Here is a 15,063-nt window from a genome sequence, read left to right on the forward strand (position 1 = left end):
TTTGTATAGCACATTTCATACACAAAGGTCATTCCAAGTGCTTTACATAGAAATGAGAAAACAATGTATAAGAGAAAAAAAAGTATGTAGAAATAAGAGACCCAAAAAATCAAAGATACATGAGAATTTAAAATATCAATTAAAAGAAAATAAATGTGATTTTAACCTCTTGAGCTCTGGCCACGCCCTAAGACCCACCGGTGGGTCCGCGGGGAGGTCATAAAATTATTTTGTAAAAATCTATAAACTGTAAAGCACAAAACTAGTCATATATGGTATTTTTTGAAAGAGTAGAACCTCTGCTTTATTGCAAGTCCCATGATAATTGCTTTAATTTTACATAAAAGAAAATAATAAGGTCTAAATTCGTTCTTTCGCAACCACCCCCCCTTGCGAAAATCATATTAATTATGTTCATATTTCATATTTATTGCACACAAACTCACCAAACATATACAAATCACACATCAAATGAAAGCTCTCACTCTCAGGAATGTCACTGTGTACTTTATTTCACCGATCTTATACATTACAGTGACATAACCAATAATAATTTTCAAAAGAATCACGAAAACTGAAATGACTTATGTAAACAAGCAAACGTATGCATCATATTTCTGCTAAATTTCTATTTTAAAGCTAAATAACTTTTGCTTAGAAGATGCTATCAACAAAATTATTTTTTCTCCTGTTTATTGCCACCTAGTGGAATCAAAAGAGATTGTCTAAAGCGACATAGACCAAACATGTCCTAAATTACAGATTTTTAAATAAAAACTTAATTAAAAAAAAATAAAAAATCTGAGTATTTGTCGGTGTTTATCACAGTATTGTAAACAAATAAAATACAAAATATGCAATATTTTACCCATGTTTTAAAATTCAGAGAGTTTTCTGTCAAATGAGACCATTTGTATCAATTTATTCCAAAGTATGCGAGTAGGGCTCTCTTTTAAATTCTGGTATGCCTAATTCTGTAAAAAAATCAAAATATGATGCAGAGCTGAAGAGGTTAATAAAAACTGATTAAAGCATAACTAAACCCCTGATCAGAGCCTGACTCCACCCACTGCAATATTTGAAAAATGCAAGAAAAGTGGGCAGATCCCAACGGAGATAGAGGGGACGAACTAAGTGTGTGGTGAGATCGTAACAAGGGCGTGGTAAGCTTGAACCTGCTTACATCACGAGTTATTTCTTGGACCCAACATCCAATAGGAAAATTCAACTGCAGTAGCCACCGTTCAACCTGAAGAGGGCAGCACTCAGACGTTTTTACACCATATATTGTAGTATTGAAACACTTTATATCCAAATGTCAAAAAACTTACTAAAATCAATGAACAGCACTAATAAAGCCCCATTCTTACAGTTCATTAACTAAAAAAAGTTGGTTTAGGGTTTAGTTACTCTTTAAATGTGTAAAAAAGAATAAAACAGGAATAAAAGTATAAAATAAGAATAAAAAGGCAGAAATATGAAGGTATTTGGGTATTTGGTATTTGATTAAGTTATTTTTATATACTATTATATTTAAAGGGATAGTTCACCCAAAAATGAAAATTCTGTCATCATTTACTCGCCCTCATGTTGTTACAAACCTGTATACATTTCTTTGTCTTGATGAACACGAAGGAAAATATTTGTGAGCCCCATTCACTTCCATAGTATTCTTTTTCCTTCAATGGAAGTGAATGGGGCTTACGATCTGTTTGGTTACAAAATTATCAAAATATCTTCCTTCGTGTTCATGAGAACAAAGAAATTTATGCGGGTTTGTAACAACATGATAGTGAGTAAATGATGACATGATTTTAATTTTTGGGTGAACTATCCCTTTAAGATGGGTCTAGAAAGGCAATGCCTGTTTTTTCCAGCAGAGGGCGCCACTGTAGAGCTACATGACAGCTGCCCAGCAGTATTTTGCTTCAAATTTAAGTGGCTAGTTTATAAAAACAAATCCTACTCAAACTCAGACCATCAAAGATGGGGGTCTACTTTAGTAGAACAATAGATTTCCCCTACATTTATGGTCCTTGGGATTCATAAAAATGCAACTCCATATGCCATTACATTGATTAAAAAAATAAGCAGAGGAAACATCACCTACATCTTGGATTGCCTGAGTGTGAGAAAATAAAAACATTTTCATTTGTAAAAAAAAATACTGTCCCTTTAAGTATATGATAATGTCAGATTCATGTCTCCATTTATGTATCTATTTTTTGTTAGATATTTGAATGTGGTGTTACAACACTGCATGATTCAGATTAATCTACATGAAGATAGATCTGCATTGTATTATCATTTAAAAAAATGTAATAATTTTTTTTATTTTATTCTTTTTTTGTACTTATCATGGAGCCGTCTGTAACATTTCACTGCATTGTATGTATGTGACAAATAAAATCTGAATATATTTTTGCCTTTCTTGTAAACCCATCATTTTATCTCTGACACGATGTTATCAATACCTCATACCTGCATAATGAATAAAATAGTATGAATAAAATGTATTCCTCAGACTACAGTTTAACAGGCTTTGAAAAGGGTGATTACAGCATCTTTGTCTATCTCATTTACATCTAAATTACAGCCCTCCAAATCCTGATATTGGGCTATTTAAGGCAACACACACACACACTACTTTAGGATCACTTATTCATTTTTTTTTCCACATTGTAAAATAATATGGAATAATGCAAAAGGAAGTAAGTGAATTATGTTGTGACTAAAAGTATGCAACATAAATTAAAACTATATTGTAATCTATAAGTATCTTCAGTAAAGTACCGTATGTAAAATGTAATGTAAATCAGCTTCTTGAGGTCTCATCATGAGATGCTACTGTATATAAACAGTACTGAAATAAATATCATCTATCTAAGCTACATTATTTGGTCAAATTCATGCATTAAAAAAATGGGCAAAGATTAATCATGATTAATCGCATACAATCACATACAAAAGTGATTTTTTTGTGTAATTTATGAGTGTGTGCTGTCCGTTTTAATTTAAGAATCATTTACATGTGTATATATATTTATTTATTTTTTTACATATTCTGTATGATATATATATATATATATATATATATATATATATATATATATATATATATATAAATTCTGAAATTAATGTATGTGTGTGTGGTTAAATATACATAATAATTACACACAGTACACACACATACATTATGCAAAAAATTCACTTTTATTTTGTACGTGATGTATCGTGATTTGCCCAGCACTAGTTTTTAAGTTTTTTAATAATTGCAAAAAAATTGTTAAATATTCCAGCATATATATTTATATTAAAATATGTTTAAGATCATAAAACAATGATTTTAGACCTCATCACACTCAAGTCTCCTTAAATTTTTGACCGGTTACATGTGAGAGCTGTTTAAAATGTTAAAATGTTATGTAGATAAATTACAGAGCAGGAAGTTTTTTCCTCTTTCTGTCTGAATGAGCAATAAAAGTAAACTGAATGAATTCTCATCTTTCTCATATAGGGACTTCAAAATAAGTTTGTGTTTGACATTACTTTAACATCATCCACATAAATCTTCTGACACCCCTTTCAATGCATTTAATAAGGATACAATGTCTTCCTTTGTCTGTGTGTGCTGCATGTTAGTCAATGTCTCAGTTATTTTATTATTATTATCCATGATATATCAGCATTATATCAGTCACTTTGGATTTGTATAAGTTATTAAAAAGTAGATATGAGTTACAATACAGATACAGTCAGACAGATATGTTTAGGTCCTCCTGATAGATTATGAAAAAAAATTCTGCTTGTATGTGAATTATTTCTTGAATTAAACTACAGAGAAATTAAAGCTATACTTTCAAAGTCTTTAAAGGTCTATCAGCAGGCAGGTACTAATCAGGCCTTGGCAAATAAAACCTCTTTCCTAATGAACTACAAGTCAACAAGAAAAGCTTCCTCGCACCTCCAAGTCTGGGTCGGATGATCCCTTCAAAAGCCTGAACTTCATACATCCTTATCTTCATAATCCTCTAATGTGAGAGAGGTCGACGGGGCTCGTGTGTCGTCGGGATGGAGGTGTTAGAGACGGAGGTAATTAGAAGCAAGACTCTGCTTTAGTTACCCTTGACCCTGTGACTGATATGCTAATGCGGAGCTCAATACACAGTTTACAGAGCACCAGGAGGAAAGGATTTAGACAATTTAGTTATTTACCTCAAATCAACATTTAACCCGAGGCAGGATAAGAAAAACACATCGCATTGATGTGCTAATCGACCTTTGATGCTTTAGGAAAAACTAAGAGAGACTTTGAAAAGCTACAAGTGAGCTCATTTACAGAGAGGTCCGAGACTTTAAATCAACATTCGGTAAAACTCACAGGAACCAGCAAAATCTTTAATGAATTATTAGCATGCTATCATTGCATCTTAAATGACACCTTTAAAGGCTTGTGATTTTGGGTTATTAGTTTTATTTATTTATTTATTTATTTATTTTGTAGGGTTTTGATATATAACTCTAAGAAAAAAGAGTTTCCAAAAGTTTCTTGAGACCAAAAAAGTAAAGAAAAAAAGGCTCTGTGATTGAAACATTATTTGGGGAATCAAAAATGTTTTTTTTATTATTGACTATGACATCTACAAGCCTTTACAGTGCTTATTTTCAACAATGTAATCTGTTTAAAGTAAAGAACCTGATGTCAATCTTTTAACATTGAGCTTTGAATCTTAAAAGTTTTAATTCATCATCAAAGTCTAATGTGTAGTCTGGAAAGAGTAGAAATTGAATTATTTCAGGTCAGCGCAGGGTAGGAAGCAGCAAAAAGTAACACGTGAGGATCTGGGAACCATTTCCCTTCACTGCTCGCACTGACGCTGTAATCCACAAGCCTATGAGGAAGAGGTCACCTCACACCTCACAACAACAACAACAACAACTGGATATACAACAATAAAGTCCAAGTTTCAAATTACTTTAAACTAAAATACTTTCGAAAGGAGTTCACCTTTGCACCTAAAGAGTTCATAATAGTGCCTAAAATGTGCATTAGTACCAAATGTATACATATCTGTACCTATATATGGTACATATTAGGATCTTTTTAAAGGATACATGCCCCAGTGACAGCTAAGGGCCATTTTATTGACAGAGTATGGTGCTAGCTTCATAGCATTATGTATTTATATACGTAATTTGTTTATATTTCTAAGTATATTTTTTGTATTTATTGTAAAGCTGCTTTGCAATAATGAAAATTGTGATAAATGCTATGGAAATTAATTAAAAAATTAAAGATTTTACTGTAATATTCATGTTTAGATGTATTGTTACCATTACAGTCCAATGTCTGTTGAATTTCAAAAATGCAAACCTTGGGAGTGACATAAAGTCACCCAACAGCAAATGTAAAAGACTGAGAGCATGACAAGACCCATGAAAGATGAGATTTAAAATCTGTTTTCGCTAAAAAAAAAAATGTAAAAACATTAGTATTTTGTTTGTTGAGGAATGAATTTGAACTGCAGTATTAAAGATCGGAAACATTGTATCTTTTTTTATTATTGCCCATGTTTTCAAATTCAATTTTAAGCAAATAAATGCAAATAAAAACATCATTTTCATTAAGTTGGCAGAAATGTTGCCGGTAGTTGACAGAATTAAACAAATATTATCCTATAAATCAGTGCCGGACAGTGACTTATTTTCTCGAGGGTGCTCGATGCGAAGTTCGTCACTGCATGTGTAGCCCGTCATGTGTGTGGTTCCTTATTTCAAAATTATTTCAAAAAGTGCCTGTTGAACACGCGTCTAAAGGGTTTATGATAAAAGAGACGCTCGCGTTTGTCAGATACTCACATAATCTTATGCGTAATCAGAGTTTACTAATAAGGGAGTGTCTTGCGTGTATTTTGTGAATGTGAGCATCTCTTTTATCATAAACGGTTTTGACGTGTGTGCAGCTGGCACTTATTTTGACAAAACATGTGATGCACATGGTTCACATGACGCAACAAACACATATTTTGAAAACGCAAGCAACACACATGATACTCCGAACACTTATTTTGAATTTTCGCCCCTCGGATGAGCAGTCACGAGCCGCCACTGCTATAAATAGTAAATCTAGAAAAACTGAAAGGGACCATTGATATATTTTTATAATTTTCTACAGCTGTATAGACTACAGGGTTGTTGAATGTTTTATTATGATTGGTCGAGAAATGTTCCATAAGTATGCATTATTTTTCCATAAATGCACACCTAACTTGTCAAATGTCTTAAAATAAACACCAAAGCAATGTCTTAGTAATGTCTGTGGTAACTGTGGTATAAGCGTAGTAAATATACGTACACACTGTAAAAAGTGAAAAGTTGGATAAACTTAAAAAAACCAAAATGTAAAACTTTGCTGAAATATATACAGAACTGTCTTAGGCCTCCATCACCACCTTTGTTGTTTTAGAATTTTAATGTCCATCCATATTAATTTTTCACTCTTTTTTATTAAGATACAAACAGAAAATACAGGAAATATGTACACAAAATAAAAAACAAAACAATTTTCAGAACTAAATGTCTTTTTCAGGCATCAGCCAGTATTTAGTGTGAACTCTCTTGGCACGAAACACATCTTGAGCTTTTTTGAGAAGACTTTTTTTTAATTTAGAAATTAGAATTTAATTTCATTTAGGTTTAAGAGATCCTGCAGTTTCCTGCTATTGCTCAAGTGGAAGGGGAGTTTTCCCTAAATACTTGTCAGTTCAGCTTATACTTTTATACAGTTTTTAATACTACATACATATTTCCTGTATTTTCTGTTTGTATTTTAATAAAGAGACTGAGAAATAATTATATATGATCACTATACGATTGCAAAAACAACAAATCTAATGGTAGCATGGTGGCCTAAGACTTGTGCACAGTACTGTATATATTATTTATTTATTTATTTATAAGTGCTTATTATGTTTAGGCAAACTATTTAATAGGATAAAAAGGGATTTGTTGGTTATAGGTTTGACTCTCAGTATAGACTCAAAATGGGTCTTATTTAGAATAATTCTTCTTTTGGAGTTCCCATGAGACTCTCTCTCTCTCTCGGAGGTTGAAGTCAGTTGTCCAAACAAAGACCTGTGAACATGTGACACGTTATAAGCTGCACACTTCATGAACAGAGGTGTTACTCTGAGAGTTTAGCTATGAGAGAGCTGACCCATTGAAAGAACCTAAATACAAAACCATACAAAACAAGTGTCTGATCTACACGAGAAAAAAATGCTGGGTTTTAACCAATGGTTAGGGAAAATATGAGTAAACCCAACCTCTGCGTAAAACCCAACCTTTGACCCAGCCATAGGGTTAAACAAGCATATTGGGTTGACAACCCTGCATAGGTTAATACAAACCCAAGAGTTCCCAAGAGGGTTTGTCCATATTGTACCCCAAAATAATTCAACATTTGTGTGTAAAATATGTGAAATATTTGTAAGGTTTAAAATGTGGAATTAGATTTTTGATAAGTTTAAAAATAAAATTGCACCATTTGATACCATTATAGGCGTACCCCTTACTACACATAAAAACACATTTAATTCAAGCACAACTTTAAACAGTAACATGTTTAAATCTTGAAAGTTTTTCCGAAATTCATAAATAAATGCTTTTAAATAAAAGTTAAATCTTACTAAACGTATTTTTTATCAGTGCATGATTTTTAACCTCAAAGTCACCACCTCCCACCTGTGCATGTGACGTGAGTTTTCCCAGAGACCCCCTGCCCCTGGTGTGATGTCTCTCCAATGCTTTGAAATTCTTAAGCGCCTCCTGAAGGTGCAACATCGCACCTCTTCTTCCAGGATATATTGGGCTGCTGCTTCCAGCTCTCCAGTAATCACCCAAGACACTGAAAAGCAAACATCTCTCCAGCTTTGGAAAGATCACAACCATGGAGTTCAACTTTTCTCAATATATGCCTCAGGGAGACAAATCCCACTTTCAATTCGAGCAATCGTCTACCAACGCTGATGCTGGGTACTACAGCGCCTGCGGCAGTCTTTCTCCCAGTTCCTCCATCGATTCTGGATGTTTTTCTCCTCCTGCGAGCCAATGGTTAGCTTGCAGACTGCCAGAGGCCGCTGGACACATTGACTTCGACCGCCAACCTGCAAAAAAGCCTAGGTTGGTTCTACCAGCTGAGGGGAAAAGACCTTCCAGGTCCAAAAACCCGGGAACGAAGCGTCAGTCGGCCAGCGAAAGAGAGAAGCTCAGGATGAGGGACCTGACCAAAGCCCTCAATTATCTTCGGACCTTCTTACCACCGTCGGTGGCTCCTTCTGGACAAACCCTGACCAAGATTGAGACCCTTCGACTAACCATCAGCTACATCTCACACTTGTCAGAACAGTTGGGACAGAATCAAGAAATCTCTGGGAATGAACCAACATCACAATGCTACGGCACACAAGACGTTTCAGATAGACTTCAGTGTGGGCAGACATCAGGAACTTGGTGTTTGGATGAACCACAGAAACACTTGGAAGACAACGTCCAATACTGTCCGACATTCACCAACTATACAGACTCAACACAACAGATGGATACAAAAATTCCTACTACCTCATATGTCACAGATTCACAGTCTTGTATGGTAAGGATGCTTTTGGTTATTTTTTGCTAACATTGCTTTTTAAGCAAAATATATAAGATTTGTTTTCCATATCTGGTATTAAAGTTTTGAATCTAAATGCTTTTTTCTTTGCTTCAACAGTTTCCTTCCACGGTGACACATAATGCTGCATACTACAACCAAGTGTTTTATCAATGAAGAACGCAGAGAGGAGGACATGAGGTCACCAAAATAAGATGTTCCTTGTGAACAACAAAGACTTTGTTACATTGTGATTTAATTATTTGAAATTATTTATCAGAAAAAATATTTTTGTATTGAATACATTTGTATATATTGTATATTTATTATTGTTTTTAAAATAAATACATTTAATATTACTTTTTGTTTGAATCTCATATATTTTTAAGGGAAACACTGCTGTGTCAACATCTACCTTTAATTTGATAAACTACACTTTTGTGTTAAATTCAAAGTAATTTACTCAGTTTATGTAAATGACCTTGAGATAACATTAAAATTCATTGCAAAAAAAAAACAAAAAAACAAAGAGCGCACTGTAAGAAAGCAACAATGTTGGCTGACATGCCAGTCTTTTGAAAACTTACCTTTTCCCTTTACAAGTTCTTATAACAATAAATTAAATTATATCACACAAAATAAAAAGTAAATCTTCATTAATGAACAAGGTTGGATATTAAATATGTATAAGTAAATATGTACCATTTTTAAAATCTTTACAAAAATTTTTGTAAGGTATGTTTGTAAAATCAACCTAAATATCCTAATATAGGCTAGCTTAGGCCTACTGGCTTAATCTAAACCAGTGGTCTCCAAAAGATTGCCTGCACAGAGTCTGTGAGTTGCCCCCAAATCTCAATTAAGATAAAACATTTGCATGAAAAAGTGTTCCTGATGAGTTTTTATGTTAATCTGTAATACCGCAATTATCCACTAGATGGCTTCACTGACAAAAAATATTTACTAATTTTAAACTCTGTGTATGTTTTGATAAACGAACTGAATCTGATCTATAACAAAATTTGTTCACATAAATGCAATTATTTCAGCTTTTTTTAAATAAATACCCATATTTAAGAGTTTAGCAGAGAAAAAAATATAGATAGGATGAAAGTTTTTTTCCTTTTTTGTTTGTTTGTTTATTGTTTGTTTGAAAGCAGAGAATCTGTTCTTATCATTTGATATATTTGAATATTTATATATTTTTAGAAGAAAAATTTCCTAGAAGGCATTTTGTGAAACTTTTATAAAAATCACAAAAAAATGCTGGCGGGTAACTTAAAAAAAGGCTTGTGGGAAATGAGCTAATAATAGCCTCACTTTTATTATTTATTAAATATTAGCTTGGCCTCTTTTATGTGTTAACATTTTAAACAATGATAAAACATATTAACAAGTAAAATAAAATAAAATGAGTAAATTGTTTATCCATTGTGGTAGACCTTGCTCACAAAAAGGTTGGAGACCCATGATCTAAACCCTGTCTGGGAAACTGCCCATTGATGTTTTTTTAAGTTTACAATACTGAATTTGAACAGAAGAACAGCTGTTGGGCTGCAGAATTAGCTTCTTACAACCAAAGTGAAAATAATATTTTCTAATTGAAGAGTTCAGATGTAAAACCCTAGTGACCATCTGACATAACTCTTAATGCATTCTGCCAACAAAGCGGTATTTCTGAATGCTCTGAGGCAGGAATTAAATGGATTTGAAGCGAAAGTATTTGATAAACGTATGTGCATGGAGAGCATTCAGTTAATATCAATCTCATTTTGACAGAGGTGGCATTCAGAGGCTTTTGCATCTGAGCTCCTCAATTGTAGTTGATCATTTTTCAATATAATAATACTGTATATAAGCAGAAATGCAAATGGAAGAGTTTTAGATTTTATACACTGAAATAAGCCTTGATTACTGGACCGATTTCATAGATTTGCTCATTCGATTATTTCAATTCGAGGGAAATGAAAAACACATAATCATAGTCAAAGAGGTGCTGAAAGGGAATTTATTGTTTTGATTGTGAAATATTACAAAACTAAAAAACTACATATAAAAATATGAATACTGTTAATTACTGCATGGTAAACGTCACAGCATTAAAGTGCCCTGATACCTGTTCACTGAAGGTTATTCCCCATATATTCAGCGCGAATGTTCACCGCAATAATGCGCTAGAACAAAAAAAAAACATTTTCTGTTTAAAATATTATACAAATTAGAAAATATTCGGACAAATTTATTTAAATATAATACAGTGTTTTACTGTAATAGTTGTGTAAATCCTTCTAGACTGCATTAATATCACCGTCATGTTTAATAAAACTAATACCGCTAGCAGTGAAATAAATTTTATTTCTCTCATTGTTTGATCAGTTTTTCGCCCCTGGTAAGTTTGGTTAAAGTCGCCATAAGACGGAAACAGTGATTGTCTTATTTTCCCCATGGTGACGTATATCCGGGTGAAACGGCTTCTGAAAGGAAAAAGGTAGGGCTGGACTTGAATTCATTCATCGAGAATTGCCTGGATCGTTGAAGTTGGGTCATGTTGCTATTTGCTTCAATTTTTTTTTTCGGAGCCTTTTGTTTCCGGAGCTTAATGAATTGTAATAATACTATAAAATACGTGTTTTATACTGTAAAATACGCTTAATGTTACAGGCCCTACTCTTGCCCTCCAAAATGAACTTGGACCCACTTTTTAAGCTGTGTCTTTAGTACACCGTGTTTTATTTACATGTTGCTGCTGATTGGACTGCAGTTCTGACACACCCATCAAACAAGAGAAGACATGGGCACGTTCAAGTTCAAAACGGTGCGCAAAGTTTTGCTACGGTTTTGGGGTTGAACGACATGTTTCCTGGAAACCGTGTGCACCGATGTGCAACAGGGTTTGAGATTTCTCTTGTTTGGTGGGTGTGTCAGAACTGCAGTTCAATCAGCAGCAAGATGTAAATAAACCACCCGGTACTAAAGAGACAGCTCGCACAATGAGTTCAAGTTGTAATGTTCTCTTTCATTCTGGACGGCAAGGTCAGTGACTGAAACATCGAGGGTATTTTACAGTATTAAACACACATTTATAACGATTTCATCAGGCTCCAAAACATTTAAAAAAGAACACAAAGCATGGCCTTCTCAGCTACCGTAGTTGCAACTCTTGCGTCATTACAACAGGGTGTTTAACACATCACTGTTTCTGTGAAATAAACGGCGTGCAACATTTTTTCGGGGCTGAACGCAGCGCATATCTCAAACCCTGTTGCACATCATTTCCAGGAAACATGTCGTTCAACCCAGAAACCGTAGCAAAACGTTGGGCACCAGTAAAAAGAGATTGTTTAGAGAAGGAGAGGAAATTTACATTTTTGATTAAAGATTATGAGGGCTCATGAATAAAAAAAATAATGAAGCTCACAGATAAGTCATTTGTAATAAATACCATAATAAAGTTTTTCATTTAAATTTCACTGTGACCTTAAAGCTCACTGTTAATGCTGAAGCTCAAAAGGATTAACCACTTCTTTAATGCTTTAAGTGATGCTCATTGTCCATTAGTGCCAGGGTCGCCACTAGCAATTCTGAGCCCTATGAAAGAATATGAGGTTGGGCCCCCTACCACTCCCATTTTGCACCAAAAATACAAGCCAACCTAGTTATCTAAAATCTTTGTCTGCTGCAATTTAAAAATACATACCTATAACATTTGCTAGTGTTTTTGACCACTGTAATCAGTGTTTAGTCAGAAACCAACCATGTCTCTATTAGATGATTTATTATGCAAATGTAAATTTAATAGAAAAATACATTACAGTAATAATCAAATATTCAGAGAAAATGCAACATTCTTAAACAAAGATTAAACATACATGATATGGTGTGTATGAACCTTAACCCAAAAACCTTTAGCATCATCTACTAGATAATTGTGAGCCTGCCTGTGAAAACCCAGCTGAAGTATTTATTTTTTATTTACTGTTTTATACATAAAATTATCCTACATAATGTAAAGAACATTATTTAATATTGACTAAGTTCAAGTCAGCAATTGAAATCATGGTCAAATAAATTTTGAAATCCAACTGTGATGCTCTTTATCTCACACTTAGATTTAGTCTGGTTTTCACAGTCTGAGTGTCACATGTAGAAGTCCGCTAGCAATATTTGCTAACAGGAGAATGCTGGCAAGTGGCTACAAATTCAAGATCTTACGTTATATCTGGAAAAAAATTATATCCTTCTCATATTTAGCGGTGATAAACGTAACCTATTGAATTGACCATTAGCTACTGTTAGCGGTTGGCTTTAACTGACGCTAACATTACATCAAAAGGAAGCTCCGTGAAATATAAATTATATATAATGTTAAGTTACCTTTCTTTAATAAATATTGGGTAATGGTCAGCACATTTTCTCTCTCTCTCTCTCTCTGACCTCCACAGTCTCTCTTTTAGTTTTTGATGTTCAGACCTATAGGCTACTAAGCTTTGTTTATAAGTTACCCACGCTTTGCCCCACACCATGAAACGAGCCTCCGCTGATCGCACGCGTAAACGAACGTAAACTCTCATCTTGGGGCTACGTGAGACTGGACAAACCATTCAGTGAAAGGGGGGGAATGTACTTATGTCACTGTTTTATATAAACAAAAGTATACCAAATAATACACAATCTGAACACATAATTTATTATAAATCTAAAGCTATTTTTTGCCCTCTGTAAGTCTAAAATTAAAACAATATATAATTAAGTACAGTTCTGTCTATAGATAGATTGATGTCATTAGGTATGGCTTTAACCACATAATGTACAGTAAAAAAATCTAACAAAATAAATAGGCATTTTGGTCTTGTGATCTGATGCTCCAAAATCGCGTTTAGGAGATGATGATGACGACGACAACGACAAAAGGGAGGACAAAAATGTTGGGTTTGTTTGTCTTTCAAACTGAACATCATGAAAACCATGACGGTTAAACTTTGCGTTATCATTCGCGCAACAGGTACGGTCAAACGCAATGTTCCGGTTGTGTTGTGGGGAATATCGACCATAACGGAAACATTTAGCATGTTTTAGCCTATATGGTTCTAGCACGCTAACGTTACGGTGACTTGAGTTGAAAGTGAAACTGCAAAAATATAGGACAAATTAAATGTAGCTTTTATATTTAATAGTAACAAATGATAAAAAAGATATCCAAGTCACCAAATTAATCAACTAAAGGGAATTTGTTGTAGACTATAAAATGTTGACTGATTTAGCTTGTGTTGTTTACGCAATAATACACGTCCTAATGTTATTCCCTTTTTCCCCAGTTCTTTACATTCTCTTCACATTTGGAAATACTTGTGGGCCAAGTGAATTTAAATCATCTAAAGGGGAATTTTGTCCCATGTGTAATTTTGCTGGAAATGCGGATACAAGCCACAATTTTGTTTTATTGGTAATTCTTTATTAAATACATTTATAATATTAATAACATTACTACTATTAGTGTTACTAATAGAAAATTATCTTTGGGGGCCCCAAAAGTGCATGGGCCCTTAGAATCGTCCTAACCCCCTCCCCCCCCCCCCCCCTTAGTGGCGCCCCTGATTAGCGCCACCTGTCATACAGCCGTGAAACAACTGAAGACGAACAATGGGGAGAGACCTCTACAGGGCAAACCTGGATTTCCGAAATTGGGGTTCGCAAACAGGGGGTTCATGAGTTGATGAAAAAATTACAATTAAATCACAAATATTCAAACAAATAATTTTAAAATAAAAATCTATCTAAATAGCTACTTGATTATTCTGCATTCATTTGACAATTACACATTACAATAAATCTGAAAATTGAGTACATTTTATGTGCCAAATTATTAAAGAAAATTTCCAGATAAAGGTCCAATAACAGCCTGGTAATAATAACAATAACCATGTAAAATAAAACTGGTAAAACTTGAAAAAAAGAGATAAAAGAATTTGGGCCCTATCTTGCACCCAGCGCAATTGACTTTGTCAGTGACGCCTGTATAATACGTATTTTGCACCGGCCCACAGAGGGTTTTTCCCTCCACAGATGCACGTCGGCAAACTAGGGAATGAACTTGCACTCCCTGGGCGGTTCAGCGCAAAAAAGGAGGCATGTTGCGGCGCAAACCATCCCTTATGCTATTTTGCAGTTTCAAAAAACAATTGCGCCACTAACCAGGAAAAAATAGTTTAAAGTCAGTGGCGCGTTGCGCGTGGTTCATTATGCTATTTTAAGGGCGCATGCTTGACCATAATGTATATCGTGCACAACGCGCATACACTTTGCTTATCTAATCTACACAGATGCAACAGTTATTTTTGCCAATCATAAATTGTTACAATAAAAAAATATTAACAAAAATTAAAAAAATTCTCATGCAAATAACGATTAAAATA

The 15,063-nt window shown here is 33.9% G+C and overlaps 1 protein-coding gene across 1 annotated transcript; it reads left to right on the top strand.

Annotated features, from left to right (window-relative positions):
- Nucleotides 1-7,948: 7,948 nt before the first annotated feature.
- On the top strand, nt 7,949-8,827 carry mespab (mesoderm posterior ab). The gene is made up of 2 exons (XM_065291111.1): nt 7,949-8,650; nt 8,771-8,827. The coding sequence occupies exons 1-2, from the start codon at nt 7,949-7,951 to the stop codon at nt 8,825-8,827; spliced, it is 759 nt and encodes a 252-aa protein (XP_065147183.1).
- Nucleotides 8,828-15,063: the final 6,236 nt, after the last annotated feature.

This window comes from Paramisgurnus dabryanus, chromosome 23 (genome assembly GCF_030506205.2).
Source record: "Paramisgurnus dabryanus chromosome 23, PD_genome_1.1, whole genome shotgun sequence".
NCBI classification, from domain to species: Eukaryota; Metazoa; Chordata; class Actinopteri; order Cypriniformes; family Cobitidae; genus Paramisgurnus; species Paramisgurnus dabryanus.

Bases quoted from the DNA above. Each gene is read 5' to 3' on its own strand.
- mespab (XM_065291111.1), top strand. From the start codon at position 7,949: ATGGAGTTCAACTTTTCTCAATATATGCCTCAGGGAGACAAATCCCAC. The intron at 8,651-8,770 runs GTAAGGATGCTT...TTGCTTCAACAG, and splicing joins CAGATTCACAGTCTTGTATG to TTTCCTTCCACGGTGACACA.